Source organism: Cynocephalus volans, chromosome 3 (genome assembly GCF_027409185.1).
Source record: "Cynocephalus volans isolate mCynVol1 chromosome 3, mCynVol1.pri, whole genome shotgun sequence".
Classification (NCBI taxonomy): Eukaryota; Metazoa; Chordata; class Mammalia; order Dermoptera; family Cynocephalidae; genus Cynocephalus; species Cynocephalus volans.
In genome coordinates, this window is record NC_084462.1 from 21,518,908 (window position 1) to 21,540,600 (window position 21,693).

Genomic DNA, 21,693 nt, shown 5'->3' on the forward strand with positions numbered 1-21,693 from the left:
ACCCCTTTGCATAATAAACATCTCTAGGTGGTGAGATTCTACGTGACTTTTCTTTGTTTTCTTTAAATTTTTCTGTACTTTCCAAATTCTTTACAAGTATTACTTTGCTCTTTGGGGAGGAAAAACAGTTTTAAAAGAACTAGTTTAGGGCTGGTCAGTTAGCTCAGTTGATTAGGGCCGGTGTTATAACACCAAGGTCAAGGGTTCGGACCCCATACTGGCCAGCCACCAAAAAAAAAAAAAAAAAAAAAAAAAAAGAACCAGTTTAAATTTTCCATTAAGTAAAATATTATTCAAAAAGAAAAACCAAGGAGATTTTTTTCATCCTGATAATTAATGAATAGCACCAGAACATACACACACAAATCTGAGCATTAATTTAGATCAAAGAACAGGGAGACATCATTTTTAAAGGATGAAGAATATTTATAATATACGTAGAAGGTCAAAACCTCAGAAATGAATGTTCTAAATTCTGAATTCTGCTAGTTAACCACTGAGTTGGCTTCCACCTAATTAGAGTTGTTTTAGTATGTTTTAACTGATAACCTGCCCTGTGGTTGAAGACGGAGCTCTCAAATGCTAAAGGAAGAGTTCTGTATGAATCCCAGAAGGTTGAGGGCAGCAGTGAGAGGGTTCCTCTCCTCTAGGGCTTACAAGCCTGTAAATGAATCAAGCCTTCCAATGCAGGACGAATGACCAGGAGATGCAGGATTTCTTTACCCCATTTATCCCAGGCTGTTTGCATCAGACATTTATGTCACATTTTTTACAAGTGTAGAAAACCAGCAGGGGGTTCAGAAATGCCAAATACTGATAAAATATGTCTCTCTCTCTCTCTTTTTTTTTTTCCTGACCGGTAAGGGGATCGCAACCCTCCGCACGGTGTGGTCAGCACCACGCTCACCCAGTGAGCACACCGGCCATCCCTATATAGGATCCGAACCCGCAGCCTTGGCACTACCAGTGCCACACTCTCCCGAGTAAGCCATGGGCCTGCCCCGAATATGTCTCTTTTTAAATAATGTCACAACATCTGCACCCAGCCAGGCAATGACCCAGCCACCGCTGGCAGCCCCCAGAATCCCCTGTGTGAATGAGGGGGTTACCACAGGCCTCAATTCCGCCCCTCCTCCTTCCTCCTTCTTCCATCCCATTTCCTTCCCCTTTCCCCTCTCCTCCTCCCTCCCTACTGCTCCACAACATCATAGAATGTAAAAAAAATAATATTAATAAAAAATAAAATAAATAATGTCACATGTCAAATTAGGTGCAAAATGCTTTTTATGCAACCTGAATTCAAATACTAAGAGTTCTCCTCCTTGCTTTCTAAAAGAATAAACCAACTTCTTTGTAATCATGTAACTCTTGGCTTAATTCTTCACTTCCATTTCAGAGAAAAAAATAAAAGTAGGTTAGCATACCACAATACTACAAACATACCATAACACAGAACACTTACATGTCTTGGAGTGTTCATGTGATAGCATGTAATTGGCAAGAGGCGGAGTGTAGGTTAAACACTGTAATGCTGCATTGGCAAAGCAGGTATTGCCCAAATTTTGGAGCCCAGCTCCAACTCTATGAGTTTGTTGCCACTTAAGACAAATCTTCTCAGACGGGAAAAGAACTTTTTGTGGAGGAGCAATGCCATCACCTAGGGCTAGAAAAATAAACAACAAATATTTTAAAATAAAGCTTTGCATGCTTCCGAAGCTAAATAAATAGCAACACTTTATCCAACCTGAATCTGATCAACATTCTACATCTCATTACCAACTTACTAGAAATACAGGGGAGAAAGAAACATTTTAAAGGACTGAACTCAGAATGTGAGGAACTCTAAATAATTTGGTTTCTTCAATAAATAAATTGCAAGGACAAAGGGATAGAGGGTTACAGATTAAAAGAAACTTGAGATATAGCCACCAAATGCAAATTGTAGACCCCATTTAGCTGTTTCTTTGAACAACCAGTAAAAAAATATCATATGCCAATCAGGGAAAGTTGAACATTGACTGGATTTTTAATATAACAACATTTTTAATTTTTAGAAAAGAATTCTTAAGATATATACACTAAAATATTCACAGATGAAACATGAAGTATTGGATTCGCTTTAAAAGAATGGGGGTGGGGGTTAGTGGGTGGAGGTATAATTGGCCGTGAGTTAATAAATGTCAAAGTTGGCTGATGGCTACGTGAGAGTTCATTATAATTACTCTTTTATATCTACTTAAAATTTTTCATAATAAAAAGTTTTAAAACTAAATAAACAACAACACAATCAATAGAAAGTGCAGGATAAGTTGACCCCTATAACACAGCCTATGGATGCAGTTCATTCTCTTCAGTACCACCACCATCACTGTTGTCTTTACCTTCCTCTCACTTATTGAGCCCTTACTAAATGTCACATGGTCTCAATTCTAATAGCTGGTACTGATGTCATCTCCATTTTATCAGTAAGGAAACAGGCTTTGAACTCAGGCTGTCAGGTACCTCTTCATACAGTTTTAAGCATACTATATGTGGCCTAAAAAGGTTCTTATCTATTTTTAAGACTAATAACTAAGTATGCTAATAGAACTCAGGTGAAGCTCAAGAAACAGCTTATTTAGGAAAGTTCAAAACCATCAACAGCAAGACTATTTTTTCAAAGGCTTGCCTGTTCCTCGGTGCTTAGAAAGGCTGAGAGGGCCTATAGATGGTTCTCTATTTGGACAGAGACATTAATGATAATTTACGTATGCAAAGGTAAGTTTCGGCTTTGTGGGGAATGGAGAGCAAAATTAGGAAAAGAGAAATGAGTCTGTAGAGAGTGGGACAAGAGCCCCAAGAAGAGGCCGAGAGGGGAGATGTGGGTTAAGTCCTCAGGGAGAAAGAGGAGCCCCAGCAACATGACAGGAGCTGGAGCCTGTGGAGAAAGAGATCCTGTGGGAAAAGTCTGGCTGGTGAAGGAGCGAAAGGACTTTAAACCTCTATGTGTAACATTCAATTAGGTTGTTTGTGTTTTGTGATATAAACTCTTCACCCAAAACACCTTCATCAAACCACATCTCCCACTCCCACAGCACAAAATCAAACTTACTAAGAGGACTCAAAACAATATGAGAGTGAAATTATTCTAAACCAAACAATGTTCGAGCAGGAACTAATTCTATTACCTTCTATGCATTTCAAATCTTCAAGTCTTCAAATCCAAAAATGTTAGAAGTATCAACTAAAAGTGTCAATGTCTCATTTATCTGGATGAGTTTAACAAATGTAACCATGTTTATATTATTTTAACAAATGTAGCATTTATCTTATCTGCTCTTTCAAAGAGTTTATTACTGCAGATGATTTTTAATTGGCTAAAAAAAAGCTAGGTAGAGTCCATTTGTCAAAAAGCAACCATTTAAAAAAAATCTTTAAACTTTAAAAGACTGACATCTACTTAGGGAACTATAATAACTACTGGTTAACTGACAAGTTAATGTAATGCTTGCCCATCTAAATTCTCACCAAAACAAAGTTTATCCTTCAAAAAATTAGGAGAAAAAAAAAAACAACTAATAATCCCAGTCACCAAAAATAATCTACCCTGTTGTGATATGTATGTTAATAATGAACAAGTAACAGAGGAAAATGAAACCCATCAAACAATGCAACTCTGCTGGCCACTCAGGTGACAAAATGTCTTGCAAAATATAAGCTCCTCTCTAAAACTAGCAAACCACTGATAGCATTTATACAAGAGTTTCTGGCAGTGATTCTATCTTTTAGAAAAATAATACCTTGATCCTTTTGTGGTGACAGCTTTGATTTATCAGGTACAGGTGAACTCGAATAAACTACAGCACCAGGTACTGGTCCTAAAGAAAGTGTGTGATTTGAAACATCATTTAACGAAGACACAGCACCCCAGCTGGCAGAACCTGCATCCATGTCTCCAGGTGAGACTGCCTCAGAACTGCCAGGCTGATTCTGATAGGCTGATGGGTCTGAAGATTCAGAAGCTTTGTCAACTATGGTCATTGTTCAACTCTGCAAAAGATGAAAATATACAATTGTTTCATAAGGTGAGAAAAGTAATCTACTTATCCTACCATTAGGTCTTGGAAAATTATTCTAGCTATTTTTAATTATTTTCAAACAAATCATCCAACTATAAAAACAACAGTATTTTCTAACACTTTTGTAATAATTTCCTTAGGACATTTAGCATCAAGCTAATCTGCATGTGTCAACAATTTTTATTTTAATATCTTCAATAAAGTATTTGATTCCAAGAATTTCTCATTCTATTCCATGCCCCTAAAATCTGATATTTCCATTTATAACAGGGCACCTCAATTTCCAATTCTCTATATTTACTAAGTACTTATTTTTTTCCTCTCTATTGCTTAATACTAGGAACATTATATGCACTAATACATTTGACTAAATTTTCAATTCATATATAATTCCTCAGGGAAAAGTCTCAACTACAGGAAGAGAAAATCTAGCTTAAATTTTGAGCTTAAAGTCCAAAATGATATTGTGTGAAATAGATTATACTTTTTAAAAATTATAATTATAAAAAGTCTCACCTTTGAAACAGACCCAATTTTTCTGAAAAGCCTCATTTATATGATATGTATGACTTTTAAAATGAAACCCATAAGACATTACTGACATCAAACTTGAATACAAATATATATTACGAAAGTACTTAATTATAATTTTTTCTCTGAACCCTATTTTTAAATCTTAGGGCTACCACTAATTGAACATTTTCTATGTACTAGACATTGTGTTAACTGTTGAGCATATATTACCTTGCTTAATTTTCATAATGAACCTATGAGAAATCATACAGAATCGAGTCTACAAAATTAAGCAACTGAAACCCAAGCTAGTCAACAAGTGGGACTAGGAGTCAGGTCTAACATTCCCAGCTGGGCTTCCTTCTGGCCCTGGCACCTAGTCAACAGAGTATTTTCAAAAATGTTTCTGAAATTGCCCTACAGAAACCAAATCTACATATGCCACTCCTCTGTAGAAAACTTCTCAGGAGTGCACCAACTGCCCATAGCACAACATCCTAACACCTAGAGGTGTTAGGATGGCCCTGCCTGACCTAGTAACTTCTCTGCACGCTCTCCATGTTACGTTCCCATTCCTGTAGTCCCTGCTCACTCTGGACTCAAATGCTGTTCTTTTTTATCTACTCTTTTCCATCCTTCCACCTCTGGACAGCTAACACTTCCACTTCTCAATTTAGAATTCATTTCCTCTGGGACATTTTCCTTGACAACCCCTCTTTTCCCAAGATTGGGTTAGAAACCCCTCCTAAAAGCTCCCACAGCACCTTTGTGCTGATTTCTATGGTAGCACTTCAGCATTTACTCCGCAGCCATTTCACTTGTTGCACTCTATCATGTTCTTATTTATATTCCCTGACCTGGTAAAGAATGCTTTCCATTGATGAGTTAAACAAATGAATGAACAAATTCTGAAGCCAGGAAGTACCTAGTGAGTTTGTGTCTAGCACCAGGCTGTGCTGAGTAATTTATATACAGTATCTCATTTAATTCCTTAAGAAAACTCTTAAATAGCAAGAGCCTTTAAATTTTATTTTAAAAAATACTGAATACTGTAAAGTACAAATGATAATATCCATGTACTTGCCACTTCAATGAACAAACATTACCATGCACTGGCTGCTCAGAATAAGGTTGTTTTTTAAAAACCTCAATTTTGCTGTTTGTGATTTTTAATTACAACAAGATTATCACTTTAAAAAGCACAGTTTAAAGTTTTGGAATCTTATGTAGAAATAGAAAAGTAGATAGTAACTAGATCTTAATGAACTAAGAAAAAACTATTGAAATTTTAAATCAATCAAAGATACATTCAGGAAGAAAGCCTGAGCAATATCATCCAAATAAAGTTTACACTTCCTTCATCCAACATAAGAAATTGTGAAACAGTGTGGGGACAGGTGAAAGAAAACACAAGAGAAGAAAGAGGAGGAGGAGGAAAAGAAAGAGGAAATCCAAAATACAGTAGCAAGAAAAGGTTAATCCAGCCTTATTTACAATAAAGTTAAGTAGCAGCAAAAACCTTGATTCCCTCCCCGCCAAACATCCCCTCAGGACAATCATTAACAAATGACCAACTGAAACCATTTTACTTGCTCCAATTACCTTTTTAAATGAAAACAAATTTAAGGAAAACACAACTCATCAATAACAATTTAGCATTATAATTTTGGAAAAACAAACCAAAACCATCCATTCTTCTCAATTTGTATATCCAGCCAATGAAGCCTTACCTCTAAAACCATCAGGTATCAAACTAAACTCGATCTGCTATAGAAAAAAAAAACCTTTTTTTTTTTTTTTTTTTAAGCCAAACGATGTTGTGTAGCACTTAGGATTTATATGGTTACATGCTCTTTACTCTCAGTAAAACTAAATATTACTATTATAAATATGGGTATCAAGACTTTCAAGCAACTACTTCAGAGAAGCTAAAATTTAGGGCTGGCCGGTTAGCTCACTTGCTTAGAGCTAGTGCTGACAACACCAACATCAAGGGTTTGGATCCCCTTACCAACCAGCCACCCAAAAAATTAAAATACATTAAAAAAAATTTTTTTTAAGTTAAAATAGCTCTCAACATCTGGTGCATATACAAAAAGTCACAGGAGCATGTTAAAAAAAAAAAACACGAACAGGAATCAAGGTTGGATGTGTGTGGAGGAATGAGACAAATCGACTTCACAAATGCTTCCTCCTTTGCTTTAAGTACAATCTTTCACTCAAAAGCCTTAAAATTCCCAGTCCTTTATACTGTCTCTCTGCTGATAACCAAATGCTAAAATGAATTATTCTTTTTCATATTTCAAAGAATATCACTAAACATTGTGGCGCTGCACATGTATTGAGATAATAGCAACACATTTAAAAAGAAACTGTTACACTCTGCTTCTTCACAAACAATGTAATCCACGTTGTTGTAGCATTTCCCTTTCAAGAAAAAACACACGCACACAAGCTTTAAAGAGACACAACCTTGATTTTAATTATATTTAAGTAAACAAAACTACTACCCCTAAATCTTTACAAACCAAAATACTTACTGTAGGCTTGATTCAATGACATAAAAAAGAAAGTGAAACTGATTCTAAGTAAAAAATGAATAAGTGAAACTGATTATTCATATCCCCTATGCACTTTGAATGAGTTACAGAGTAAAAAGAGTAGAATTATGTTTAAAATGCACAACTCTTTGAAAAATTTTGAGACTCCACAAAACTGTATAAGAACCTACAATACTGTTGTTACCTTGAAAAAAGAGGTGTTAATAGGTGTTCAACCAGTATTATTGTTATTTGAGTGTGTTTTCTTTAAATAACCAACATGTTTCCCCATAAACAGGCAAGCCCTAAGGCCTCCATGTATATAAAGATCTATTCAACAAAAGTAATCTCAACTGCATTCATTATAGAGAGGTTAAAGTCCTAGATTGTAAAACTTCTATCCCGTCAAATTTTCATTTCAAACGTCTGAAACTGATCCTCCCCCCTCCCCCGCCTCCTTCCAGGTAAGTTGGCTCTTCCAGCTTCGGAGATAAAGAACGCGACGGAGGCACACATGCTTTTAGGGACCCGCCGCCCGGCTCCTCCTCTTCCCTCGCCCGTCCGCAGCCTCTCATCGGGCTGTCCGCTCCGCCCGGGCGGCCGGCGTGGGCAACTCGGACACTCGGCGGAGGAACCAGCCAGGTGGACGGCCTCGCGGGGGCGGGCCGGGGAAGGGGCACCCGGGGTGGGAAAGTTTGTCCCCCGGTTAGGGATGCAGTGGGGGTGGGGAGGCGAGCCCGGAGCTCCGAGGGGCGCTCTGGGGCGGGAGGTGGCAGCCAAGCGGGGGGCGGCGGGCGGGCCGGGGACGCCGGGCTGCTCGGTCGGCGACCGGCACACGCCCACCCAGGCGGACCCGAACCGGCCAGGCCGCCCCGGAGCCCCCGCTTGCCCGCCCGGCCCACGGGCCAAAGGGGCGGGCTAGAGCCGGGTGGGGGTGGGAGGCAGTGTCCATGGCAACCAGGGGGGCCCGGCCTCCCCAGGCAGCGCGGCTCTCCCAGCGTCGGGCCACCGCGGCCACCGCCCCCTCCCCAGCGGCCTGGCCGGACCGTGGCGGCGCTGCCCCCCGCGCGGCGGGGTCCCGGGCGGCCCGCGGCTGCGGAGGGGGCGGTGGACGAGGGGCCGCGCCAGCCCCCGGCGGGCCGCACCGCCTGAAGGGTGGCCAGGCAAGCTGCGGCCGGGACGAGCGGGGTGCTCCGCGGGCTCCACGCCGGCCTGCGGCGGGCGGGAAGGAGGCGGGAGCTTACCTGACCAGGCTCGGCGCTCGCTCCATCCCCCTTGGCCGCCGCCGCCGCCGCCGCACACAGCCCAGCCGCCCGGCGGGGGACAATGACGTGCCTCCATCCGGGCACCGCCGCCGCCGCCTCCGGGTCAGCACCGCGGCCGCAGCGCCCCGCCGGGCCGCCAGGGGGCGCGCCAGGGCCGCGTCCGTACGCGCCGCCGCCCAGGGGCCGTCGCACAAGCGGCGCGGCGCTCAGCTAACGGGCCGGGCGAGTGCGGGAGGGGCCGTCTCCAAAGGGCCCGGGCGCAGGCTGGCCTCTCGCGTCACCAGAGCGCCCGTCGGCCCGCGAGGGAGCGCGCTGATTGGCGGAGCGGTCCGCAGGGCCGGGGAAGGGCTTCTCCGCTCTGCGCTCCCCGGGCAGAGCCGCACGGCGCGCGTCTGTCCGCGGACCCGGTCCCTGCGCCTTGGCCTTCGCTCGGGCGCAGACGCTCCTAGACGCCGAGCACCTGTGGACGCAGGACTCTGGAGCCCCGGCTCTGAAAACGAACACGACTTCGTGAAAACCTTTTCCCCGTGCGCGTCCCTCGGCCTAACAATATGCCGGACCCCACCGGGGCGCCGCTGTCAGACTGCACACGCTGTGTGTTACAGGAAGGGGGGCAGTTTAAACCTGGCTCCGGAAACGGAGAGACCCCTGTCCTCCGGGTCAGGATTCCATCTCAAATCTCAGCATTCTACATTCTTTGCAGGCAACGAGCTCAGCTCTTGCTCCCGAGTGCCGTATCCATACTTGCAGTCGCTTACTGGACGTCTCCACCGCGAGGTCTAACTGAATTCATCGTTGCGTCTCCTCTCCACTCTGACCCTGCTCTTCCCTGTTGCATCTTTTCCCTGCTTTGATTAAAGACATGGCACTCTAATGCACTAACCCCAGTCTTCCTCTCTGCCTCTCTCGCTCCCCACACGATCTAAACCTATACATCAAGTCATATCCACCTGATCTACCCAGCGACTGGGATCTTGACTGATCAGACCCTCCCGGAATCCACCTTCTCTCATCAAGCCCATTCCAACTGTCTCTTCTCTGGTGCCTCACTCCCTTTCTACCTTCATGCTGTGGTCAGGATGATCTTTCAGAAACACAGATCAGATCATGTGACGCCCCTCATCAGAGCCTTCCTTGACCCACAGAAAAATCTAAAGTCCTTAGCCTGGCATTGAAAGCCCCAACTTCACTTTCTTCTTTTATGTATTCCAGCCGTTACAGACCCTTCCTACAAACACCAGCTTACTGCCCCACCCCATCTTACATCTGCTTATAAAAAGCCTACCATGCCTCTTTTTCCAAGCAGCCGTCCCTGAGTCCCCCATCAGAAACTTATTACTCCCCCTAAAAGTTGCATATATCTTTTATGGCAGCACTTAGTTCACTATTATTATGGAAAGAAATCACTGAAGTGATAAGATATCAGTTATGTTTGGAGCAGAATGCTGAAGTACTTTGAGGAAATAAAAAAGGAAAGGTAAATTCCAAACCTGCAAAATTCAGTGCCCACTTTCAGGATTAACACCACAACTTTCTTTCTGATCAAGAATGGTTATGAAATTTCACCTTCACAGTTAAGAGATTTGCAAGAACAGTCATAGGAATGGACTCGGTAATTTGCTTGCCTTTTCCAAATGATTTTCAGATGATTAAATCATAATGCAAAGGAATTGAAGGGCCAAATCCTTAATATTCTTTTTTTTTTTTTTTTTTTTGTCTTTTTATCGTGACCGGCACTCAGCCAGTGAGTGCACCGGCCATTCCTAAATAGGATCCGAACCCGCGGCGGGAGCGTCGCTGCGCTCCCAGCGCCGCACTCTCCCTAGTGCGCCAGGGGCTCGGCCCCAAATCCTTAATATTCACCTGAGCATTGTGGTATTTCAAAATGCTGCCCTTGGAAATCACATCAGAAGTTTGGCTTCTAATTATATTTTTCCATTTCACATTCTATTGACAAATCGCCCCTTCAGTCAGCCCGTTAAATGTTAGTAGAGTACCTAAGCAACTTTGGTAGGAAAAGGGATTTTTTAAAAATTGAAACATAATTGACTGTACATGTCCGTGGGGTAGAGTTGAATATCAATATCTGTGTGCAATATGTGATGCTCAAATTAGGATAATTAGTATATTCAACATTATACAATGTAATCATATTTCCTGGCCCTGGAAAAATAATTAAAAAAAAAAAATCTCTTAGAGTTCTCTACCTGGAACAGGCTCTTGGAGGGGGAATTGAACCCCATTCCACCTTCCTCCATGCCATCCAAGCAAACATAGAAGCCCTTTTCCTCTAGAGTTTCAGCACCACTTACTCTAGCAAGCTGACAACATAAATGGAGAAGCTACAAAGGCTATTAAAAAATTCCTGCCTTCAAACAGCTGTGTCTTTGGCTGAGATGGTAAGCAAACTTGCTCCAGAAACTTGTTTTTCTCCAGCCCAGAGCATAATCTAAGATGAATGCTGTTTGGAGAAGATTTCATTTTGCCTCTATTCTTACAAACTGTGTGACCTACGGAAATTACTTAGTCTATCTTACCACTGCTTTATGCTAGAGGCAAATTGATTCTAAGTGCCCTACCCCCACACCCAGAGGAATGAGATTTTCTGAGGACCTCCAGACTCTCAGGAAGCCTGCAGTGGGCACTGTTAATGCCCTAACCAGATCCCCTGTACTGGCTGATACACCCATATTAGCTGCTAATAATTCACAGCTGCCCCCTTTTCCTGAGCACTGTTCTTATCAGCACCGCACTCTCCCGAGTGAGCCACGGGCCGGCCCCCCTGAGCACTGTTCTTAGCTGAAGGGGAACCTCATCTCCCTCTGAGACTATATCCTTGCTTAACTCCTTTCCCCGCCCTCTCCTTTTGTTACTTTCCTCCCCAGAGCACTCCATCACTATGTCACATGCACCTAAATCCTGTCTCAAGCCCCACTTCTAGGTAGCCTAGCTTAAGACAGTGGGTACCAGGAATGGTCCTCAGTAGGAGAATCCTATAAAGATAGGATTCCAGGCGATGGGTGAGATACTGACAGCTGTGCAATTGTGTCAGACTCCCACGTGGGGGAACTAAGACTGGATATGAGTAGAAGGGGATGTGTTGGCTTATTCAGTCTCTCTGGTGTTTGAGGATGTGGGGGAAATAGTAACTAGAACTGTGAAATTGGGTGGCCACAGATGCTTTAAAGAGGGAACATGACAGTTCCAGGCAGTCACCAAAATAAAGCCAAATGTAAAGCCAGAGAACCTCCTTAGCAGGCTGTTCTGTCACCTGTAGTCAGAGGGCAGACAGTCCTGATGACCAGGCTCAGGACTTAAAAGGAGCAGAACTTTACAAAAGGTTGAATTCTCAGCCACGGTCATTCTCCAACACCAAAGGGAAGGGGTGAGACACTGAGACTAGGCATGAGAATCTAATATCAGTGGAACTTCAGATTCCTCCAAACCCTTTGGCCTACAGAAGTGGCCCACTTCCACTTTTTTTTTATTATTATTATTATTTATTTTTTTTTTTTTTTTGTCTTTTTCGTGACCGGTACTCAGCCAGTGAGTGCACCGGCCATTCCTATATAGGATCCGAACCCGCGGCGGGGGCGTCGCCGCGCTCCCAGCACCACACTCTCCTGAGTGCGCCACGGGCTCGGCCCCTACTTCCACTTTTTAGAGGATGGTGCCACCAACCTGAAGACTATGCAGAATCCTCAAATGAGGCAGGTGTTCTACAAAACAATGCATTTTCTCTGTCCCCACATACCCCCTGACCACCAGACCAATCACTAAGGTCAGGTCCCAGTATGGCCTGACTAGGGAAATGTTAGGCCTGCTAAAGGAGTGGAATTACAAATTGAAGGAGCTGTAGGACCAGGCTATTGTATACCAGCAGGAACTGTACATAAGCCTGGAAAAGGATCCTGAGGACAAGTCAAGGGGGAGGGAGTGGACAAGAAAGAGTTTGTAGATATGGGGGCACTATCGCACAATACAGATCTAACGGTTTGTCATGGGTCCTTGGTGGGCTAGTTTTTGACACACTGTAGGAATGGTATTTGGCACAAGAGATGACCCCCGTTAAATGAAATCAAGATGCTGTGACTTCCACGGTAGATAGTAGAAGAAGGGAACAATAAGCTCAGGGAACGGGACATGCTAAAGTATGCTACCAGCTGGCTCCATTCCATGACAAGCCCTGGAAGACATTCTGTTTACCAAGACCATGGGGGGGCAGAGGGTAGAGGCAGCACCAGCTTTGTTGGGATAGCGACACCCAGTGGGCTGTCATCTGTAGGCCAAGGCTAACCAGGGGATGCTCTTACAGAACTGGGCTTTCTAGTAGCAAGGGAGAAGATTGGATCCTGGAGTGACAAAAGCTGGGTGGCAGCACTTACCCATCAGAAGCAAGGTGGGCATGATTGCTGTAGTAGGCAGCAAGGTCAGAAGGACAGATAGGGGTACCTGACTTGCAGGGATCCATGGAGCTGGCTGACAGAACATGGGGCAAGGTAGACGGGGAGTCAACAAAGGCACAAAATACATAATCAAAGAATATATATCTATTACAGTTGGCCCTCCATGTCTGTGGGTTCCACATCCATAGATTCAACCAACTCCAGATCAAAAATATTTGAGAAAAAAATTGTACTGAACATGTACAGACTTTTTTTTCCTGTCATTATTCCTTAAACAATACAGTATAACAACTATTACATAGCATTTACATTGTATTAGATATTATAAGTAATCTAGAGGTGATTTAGAGTACACAGGAGGATGTATGTAGGTTGTGTGCAAATACTACACCATTTTAATATAAGGGACCTGAGCATCCGGGGATTTTGGTATACATGGAAGATCCTGGAACCAATCCCCCACAGATACCATGGGACAACTATATATAAAATATGGATGTGCAGAAGACTGAGGTCAGCTGTCTCAGTGGAAAGACACAATCACCTGCCCAGTTTCCCCAACCTGAGCCAGTTCTCAGATCCAAAACACCCATCCAGTAAAGGAGAACCCAGATCCATGACAAGTGCACATATTGATACTCCAAATCCTTCCCCAAAGAGACCTCTGGCCATTTAATTTACTCAGCAACCGCTCACTGGGGACAGGTAAATACTCAGATATTTCCAGGCTATTGGTTACAGAGTTCGTGTTAATACAGACAGATGGGTACCTAAAGCAGCCTCAGGGCTCCCTTTTTGCTAAGGGGTCAAATAATACACTGGGTCTTGACCCAGGTCCTTCACTGGGTCCACTGGGCCCACAGTGGTCACTTCCCTGGTTCCCAAATGTAATATTACAATGGTCACACTTAGTAGTTGGCAGAACCCTCAAACTGGCTCTTTGCCTTGGAGAGGAAGAGCTATTGTAGAGAGAAAGCCAAGTGGAATAGCACCACCCACAAGTTATAGAGGATGCAGGGATGGTAATCATCATATGCCCATTCACCAGTCTGGCCCCTGCAAAAACTGGATGGATCATGGAGGATGACAATTCATCAAGGACTCATCTAGCACCAGCTTAATCCACCTCTGTGCACTCCATCCCTCGTAGTTCTTCTACACCCCCAACAGAATGGAGTAGTATTAGGATCTCTTAGTCCATCCTTGTGCTGAGCCCCTCAGAGCAAACATGAACCAGGCCCTTTCCTCTTTACAGATTTTACTCATAATCACTATGAACAAACAAAGAAAAAATAATGTAAACACCAAAAAAATAGACCAGTCACAAAACATATTCAAAAGGAGTATCCACCATATTTTGTCACAAAAAAAGAAAAAGAAGGAAGGAAGGAAGGAAAGAGTACCTTTCCCTGTTAGACTGCTCAGATGACACTGTCAATAGACTTGTCTCAGCAGCCCATGCAGAGACTCGGTCATCAGAGAGTGCTGTTTGGAAACAGACGAGGTGTAAATTCCAGCTCCAGCTTTTATTTATCAGTTGAATTCTTTGAGTCTTGCTTTGGACTCTGATGGAGTCTGGATGTGTTGTCCCCTCCAAAACTCATGTGGAAATCTGATCCCCAATGTGGCAGTGTTGGAAACTGATTGAGTCATGGGTGTGGATCCCTCATGAATGGATTAATGCTCTCCCTGGGGGAGAGGGGATTAATGAGTGAGTTCTCGCTCTATTAGTTCCCGCGAGAGCTCGTTGCTTAAAAAGACCCTGGCACCTCCTCTCTCTCTCTTGCCTCCTCTCTTGCTTCCTCTCGCCATGTGATCTGTCGTACCCACCGGCTGCCTGCCACTTTCTGCCATGAGTAGAAACAGCCTGAGGCCCACGCCAGATGCAGCTGTCCCAGAATCGTAAGCCAAATAAACCTCTTTCCTTTATAAATTACCCAGTCTCAGATATTTCTGTTATAGCAACACAAAACGGACTAAAACAGACTCTCATGAAATGAAAGGCAGATTTAACTTATCAATCCAATTTTATCCTAATGGACAATTAACACTCCTTCCCCCAAAACCAAAATAGGACATTCAAGCCTGAAAGTTTTTAAGGAGGAATATATTTGACCTTCTGAGAACCACCATCTCCTATGAAGGAAACCTGAGACTGTTTCTAGATGACAGATCCCAAGTCACTCCTTTATGGATTGCCAAAATATTAGTTTAAAACTTAGAATGGGCCATGCATTGGAGATGCTGTGCCTACTTTCCAGAGACTATATTGTTTGGAATCCAGAGGTATATATAATTAGTTACCCCATATTGTCACAATGTTCCAAATAAGGAATGTAACACTTAGGGAGCAGTGGGTGGGTTTAACCCTGAAGTAGATGCTGTTCAGGAAAAGTTTTACAAAAGAGGTGACACTTGAAATGGGTCCTTGGGGATTAAGTAGAATTTTTTTCCAGGCAAATAAGGGATAGGAAAAGGATGCCAGCATTTCAGGACTAAATGCTAATTGGAAGCAAAGTCTGTCTCTCTCTTGGAACTCTATTGCCCTTGGATTTTATGGAATGTGAGAAAATGAAGACTGATAACAGTTGATAACAAGGAGAGGTTCAGCGGGTAGTTTCAGTAGACTTGGAGTTTCAAAGGAGAAAGGAGAAATAGGAATGGAACCCTGAGAGTTACAGATCAAATTGGCTGGTTAAGCCTATGAAGAAAAATATCTCTTCCTAGATTTAAATGATGAAATCTATTCCTGTCCAATTCATGAACAAGAATGCATGTTATCCTAAACAATGATTAAACGTGGTCCCCACCCTCATCTCCATTAAAACAAGATATTTCTATCAGAATGGAGACAAACATCTTCATTTACATATTATATGTCTGTTTGTAAAAAAAAAAAAAAAGAAAGAAAGAAAATACATGAGACCTATTTACTGAGTACTTGAAATGTGGCTACATTTCTAGTTTGATTTAATTTTTTCAGGATAGCGGCTGACTAAAAGTTGAATATTAAAAACTCAATTGAGGATCCAATCAAGATGGCAGAATAGATGGTTCCCAGCTTCACTCTCTCCCACAACTCAACCAAATTTACAACTATAAAAATGTAACATCAGCCAAGCCGGGGACACTGGATCTCTGAGGAAGAGGAGGAGAGACCTACGGAGTTCATGAAGGCGGGAGAAACTACGATGAGAGAAAGAAAAAGCTGCTCTGAGCATTTTGGGCCACGGCTGCTTTAAGGCTGGAGCTGCTGAGTGCATGGAGCAGGAGCCAGCAGAAGCCACAGCTGTGCCCTTCAGATGGAGTTACTTGGAGGCAGCAGGAGAGAAGAGGGCCTTGGTGGCCCCCAGGACAGCAAGACCGCTAATAGGGTTCTCATGGACCCACGCAGGAGCAAGGAGCCAGAACAACTGAAGAAAGGGAGCCACTCAGAGGCCGGTGAGTCATCACAAGGGACGGGCGCAGGGCCCGTCCCATGGGAAGTGTTTGCAGCATGGGCGGTGGGGGAGACGTGCCTACCAGGGGAACACTGGGACTCAGCAAGGACAGCTGATCTGCCCCCCAATTAGCACAGGACCACTCAGAGGAGACTGGTCAGGAATGCAGAATTGCATAGGGTGCAGTTTGATGAAAAAACTCAGGCCCAGATCAGAGATTCTACAGAACACAGATCCACTGGGTCGCTGGAGAGCTGGAAGTACCTATGAAATCAACCATTAAACCCCGAGCTGCACAAAAAGCCTTCCCTAGGGAAACAGCAGCAAAGTAGCAATTTATTAACCACACAGCTCAAGTACTCGTTCCCACAGGAAGTTCCCCCATGTTAGACGCAAAGGACAAAAAATTAGTTCCGGCCCAGGCACACCACCAGCACCTTGGAGCCTGCCTGGGAACTGGAGGCTTGGATCTGGGGACCGGACCCCACTCCCACTTCCAGGCAAATGACACCAGTGCCTCGGGGCCAGCCTGGGGACCTGAAGCATGGAGAAGGGGACTGGACCCCCCTCCCACAATCAGGCACACCATGCCAGCACATTGGGGCCTGCCCAGGGACCCGAGGCAAGGAGAAGGGGACCGGACCTCTCTCCCACAACCAGGCACACTGAGCCAGCACCTTGGGACCCACCCAGGGACCCAGGGTATGGAGTTGGGGACCATACCATCCTCCCACAACAAGGCACACCATGCCAGTACCTTGGGGCCCACCCAGGTACCCAAAGCAAGGAGAAGAGGACTGTACCTCTCTCCCACAACCAGGCACAACATGCCAGCACCTCAGAGCCCACCCAAGGACCTGGGGCAAGGAGAAGGGGACTGGATCTCTCTCCCACATCCAGGCACACCAAGCCAGCACCTTGGGGCCTACCCAGGGACCCAGGGTATGGAGTACGGGACTGGACCTCTCTCCTACAACCAGGCACACTGAGACAGCACTTCAGGGCCCACCCAGGGACCTGAGGCATGGAGAAGGGGACTGGACCTCTCTTCCACAACCAGGCATAACACGCCAGCACCTTGGGCCCTTCCCGGGGACCCAGGGCATGGAGAAGGGGACCAGACCTCTCTCCCACAACCAGGCACACTGAGCCAGCACCTTGGGACCCACCCAGGGATCCAGGGTATGGAGTTGGGGACCATACCATCCTCCCACAACAAGGCACACCATGCCAGTACCTCGGGGCCCACCCAGGTACCCAAAGCAAGGAGAAGAGGACTGTACCTCTCTCCCACAACCAGGGACATCATGCCAGCACCTTGGGGCCCACCTGGGTACCTGAGGCATGGAGAAGGGGACCGGATCCTCCTTCCACAACCAGGCACACTGCACCAGTACCTCAGGGCCCACCCAGGGATGCAGGACAAGGAGAAGGGGACAGGACCCCTCTCCCACAACCAGGCACATGACGCCAGTGCCTTGGGGCCTGCCCAGGGACCAGAGGCATGGAGAAGGGGACCAAACACACCCCACAACCAGACATACCGCCAGTGCCAAGGAGCATGCCAAAAACAGCACCTCCATGCGGGTGGCCCACCACAGCCTCCACAATAACCATGGCTGCTGCAAAAGCAGCTAGACGACACAGCTACTGTGCAGATGGTCTGCCAACCACTGGAGTGCATTCACACAAGAGTCACCAGCAGAGACAAAGAAAAGAAGAGGATGTCTCTTTCCACAAAACCCATTTCAGAGTGACAGAAGAAGCATCTGCTCTATGATAATATTGGGGGACCTGATCACATCTCTCATCATTGGACAGATCAGCTAGGCAACAATTTAATAGAGTAACCATTATTCTTTCAGAAGGAAAGAAGACGGGCCGAGCCCGTGGCGCACTCGGGAGAGTGCAGCGCTGGGAGCGCGGCGACGCTCCCGCCGCGGGTTCGGATCCTATATAGGAATGGCCGGTGCACTCACTGGCTGAGTGCCGGTCACGAAAAAGACAAAAAAAAAAGAAGGAAAGAAGAAATCTAGGGCAATTAGAGGGGGGAGTGGGAGGGAATGGGGGAAGGGAAGAGGTTGGACAAGGGGCATAAAGAATAATTATGATTTGTAACTATATATGCTAGTAATATTGATTTAATGAACATATCTCAATGTTTAACCCCCAAAATATGTATAATCGATTTTGATTCAATAAATAAATTAAAAATAAAAAAATAAAATGCCATATCAGAATGAAAAAATAAAAATAAAAAACTCAATTGAATGTAAATAAACTTAATGCCACTGAACTGTAAACTTAAAATGATAAATTTTATGTTACATATACTTTGCCACAGTAAAAAATTTTAAGGCTGGCCGGTTAGCTCAGTTGGTTAGAGCGTGGTGCTGATGACACCAAGGTCCAGGGTTTGATCCCTGTACTGACCAGCTGCCAAAATAAAATAAAAATTCAATAATTTCAACTGAAATCTATATACTAGCAGTATCTGATTAGAAATATAGTAAAAATAATATCAATCACAAGAGCTAAAACAAAATACTACGGAATAAATAATAAACTTGAAGAAAGTACAGGACCTAAAACTCATAGTGGCCACGAGACCTAAAGACTTTCTGAATAAAGAGGTTTACTTCAACATGTAAAGATTTAAAGTATAATGTAATTGGTCCCAAAGAGATTCTTTCTCGAACTTAATAAAATGCTTATAATATAAAGATTAAAATGAGTTTACAAATGCAATGCAGTTAGTTCTAAAAGGACTCCTTGTGGCACATACTAAAATGTTTTGAATGTTCATCTGGGCAATAAAGCTATTTATTAATACACTCAACACTTAGCTGTATATGGCTCCTTTCTCTTGAAACAGTTCACATTTACATGCACTCAGCAAATTTCCACCTAGCATCCACTCTGGAAGTCAGGGAAAGGAAATAGTGTTAGTCCCACGCAGTCCCTGTCCTCGTTGAGCTTTCAGGAAGTTTATATACAGCAGTTATGCAATTAATGATAACATACTGGAGGGAAGAGAGGGAGAATATAATGGTGGGGGGGTGAGGCTGGGAGTTAAATGGGATGGGGAAGTTCAGTGTGGGCTTCCCTGAGAGGAGGCACGTTGATATTAAACCCTGAGGACTGAGTTGCAATGAGCAAAGTGAATTGGGATTGGGAAAATTGGGAAAGTCAGAGAGGAGAGACTCAGAGACAGAGATAGGTGGAGAAAACCAAGGGAGAAGGAGAGAACTTAATGTCAAATTCACCTTGATGGCTATTTGAAGGAAACAATTCACACAACTTTATCAAAACAATTTCTCAACATAAAGCTGAACAAAATGAAGAATGCCAAAAGAAGAGACTCTGCCACCAGGCTGAGTTTCTCTGATCTGAAGGGTGACAATGAGCATCTGATAGGTAGACTCAGGAATCTCAGGAACAAAGTGGAAAGCAAGAGAGTTGACAATGATAATACTAATAATTAACAGTTACATAGAGGTGCCAGACATAACTTCTAAGGTTTTACACATGTTAACTCATTCAATTCTTCCAACAATCACGTGAGGTAGGTACTGTAAGCATTTCCATTTTATTGATGAGTTAACTGAGGCAAAGGGAAGTTAAGTAACTTGCTCAAGATTACATGAGCTAGTAATTGGCAGAATCTGTGTTCTTAAAGCTCTAAGCCAGCACTGTCCTGTAGAACTTTCTACAATGATGATGAAGGCCAGTGCTAACAGAGTAGCCACAGGCACATAGAACTATCAAGCACTTGAAATGTGGCTTGATGTGCCTGAGGAACTAGATTTTTAAGCTTATTTGATTTTAACTAATTTCACTTAAAATGTCCAGATGTGACTACTGTATTAGACAGAGAAACTCTAAGTTATTCTGATTAGAGTGTGTTCACTATAGCATTGTTTATATTACTGAAAAATTAGAAACAACTTAAACAGGGCAATGACTAGATAAGCTATGAAATATACACAGGTCCAATGAGGGAAGTGGAGAAAGCTAGCAAGAATGATAAAATCTCGACATCAGGAAAGGGAAATTGGGGCAAATATACATTGCATAAAATACCAGTCCACCCTTTCATATGCCCTATGATTTCCTCTAGGAGTTTCGTACTTTTAGCTCTTAAAGTTAGATCCTTGATCCATTTTGACTTTGTTTTTATATACGGTAAGAGGTAAGAGTCAAACTTCATCCCTGATTTTTTTCCTGGGCCCCAACTTACTCTCACAGGCCCTGAATAAGTAGTCTATAGCAGTGCTGTCCAATAGAAATGTAATGTGAACCACATATGTTACTTAAATTTTTCTTTAAAAGGTGAAATTAAGGGCCAGCCCATGGCTCACTTGGGAGAGGGTGGTGCTGATAACACCGAGGCCACGGGTTTGGATCCCTGTATAGGGATGGCTGGTTAGCTCACTTGGGAGAGTGTGGTACTGACAACACCAAGTCAAGGGTCAAATTATTAATTTTAATAACATACTACATTTAATACAATATACCCAAAATATTATCATTTAAACACATGGCACTAGCCATATTTCAGATGCTTAATAGCCACAATTGGGTAGTGGCTACCACATTGGATAGTGAAGATATATAGGATATTAAGCATCAGTTAAAGAGAAGAAACTATACTCACAGGGCAAGTTCTGTAAGGCATATTATCAAATGATAAAAGCAAGCAGCAGAACTATACATATATAATAAGAAATCTCAAAAGTCTTTAAGAGTGATATCTTGACTTTTTATGTTATTTAATAACACTTCAGAAAAATCCCTTAGACATCGCTCCATTGAAGACTATCACAATATTTACAGAGCATACCTAAGAATTTTTATTTCATTGCTTTTTTAAAAGGGGGGTAAAGTACACCCAATATAAAATTTACCATTTTATCCATTTTAAAGTGTGCAATTCAGTGGCATTATGTATACATTATGCACAATGTTGTGCAACCATCACCACTGTCTAGCTCCAGAACTTTTTCATCACCCAAAATGGAAAACCTCCTAGTCATTAAGCAGTCATTCCCCATGTCCACTTTTCACCAGCCCCCAGCAATCATTAACCCGCTTTCTGTCTCTATGGATTTAACTATTCTGGATATTTATGTAAATGGAATCATATAGTATGTAGCCTTTTGCGTCTGGCTTCTTTCACTTAACATGTTTTCAAGCTTCATACACATAGTAGGATGTATCGGTACCTCGTTCCTTTTTATGGGCAAATAATATTTCATTGTACCACATTTTATTTATCCACATTCACCTTTTGAAAAACACTTAAGTTATGTCTATCTTTTGGCTATTGTGAAAAGAGTATCTATGAACATTTGTGTACAAGGTTTTGTTTGAACACTTGTTTTCAATTCTTTTTTGTATATACCTAGGAATGGAATTGCTGGGTCATATGGTAGTTCTATGTTTAACTTATTGAGTAACCACTAATGTTT

At 43.4% G+C, this 21,693-nt stretch overlaps 1 protein-coding gene across 2 annotated transcripts in view; it reads right to left on the bottom strand.

The window, feature by feature from the left end:
* Positions 1-8,443, bottom strand: part of USP42 (ubiquitin specific peptidase 42) — a 51,554-nt gene extending 43,111 nt beyond the window's left edge. For both annotated transcript variants that reach the window (XM_063090247.1, XM_063090248.1), the window contains exons 1-3: positions 8,356-8,443; positions 3,780-4,029; positions 1,463-1,663 (exon numbers count right to left, since the gene is read on the bottom strand). In XM_063090247.1, coding sequence (XP_062946317.1) covers positions 1,463-1,663; positions 3,780-4,020 — 442 coding nt within the window. In that variant the 5' untranslated portion in view covers positions 4,021-4,029; positions 8,356-8,443. The remainder of the gene's footprint in view (positions 1-1,462; positions 1,664-3,779; positions 4,030-8,355) is intronic.
* Positions 8,444-21,693: the final 13,250 nt, after the last annotated feature.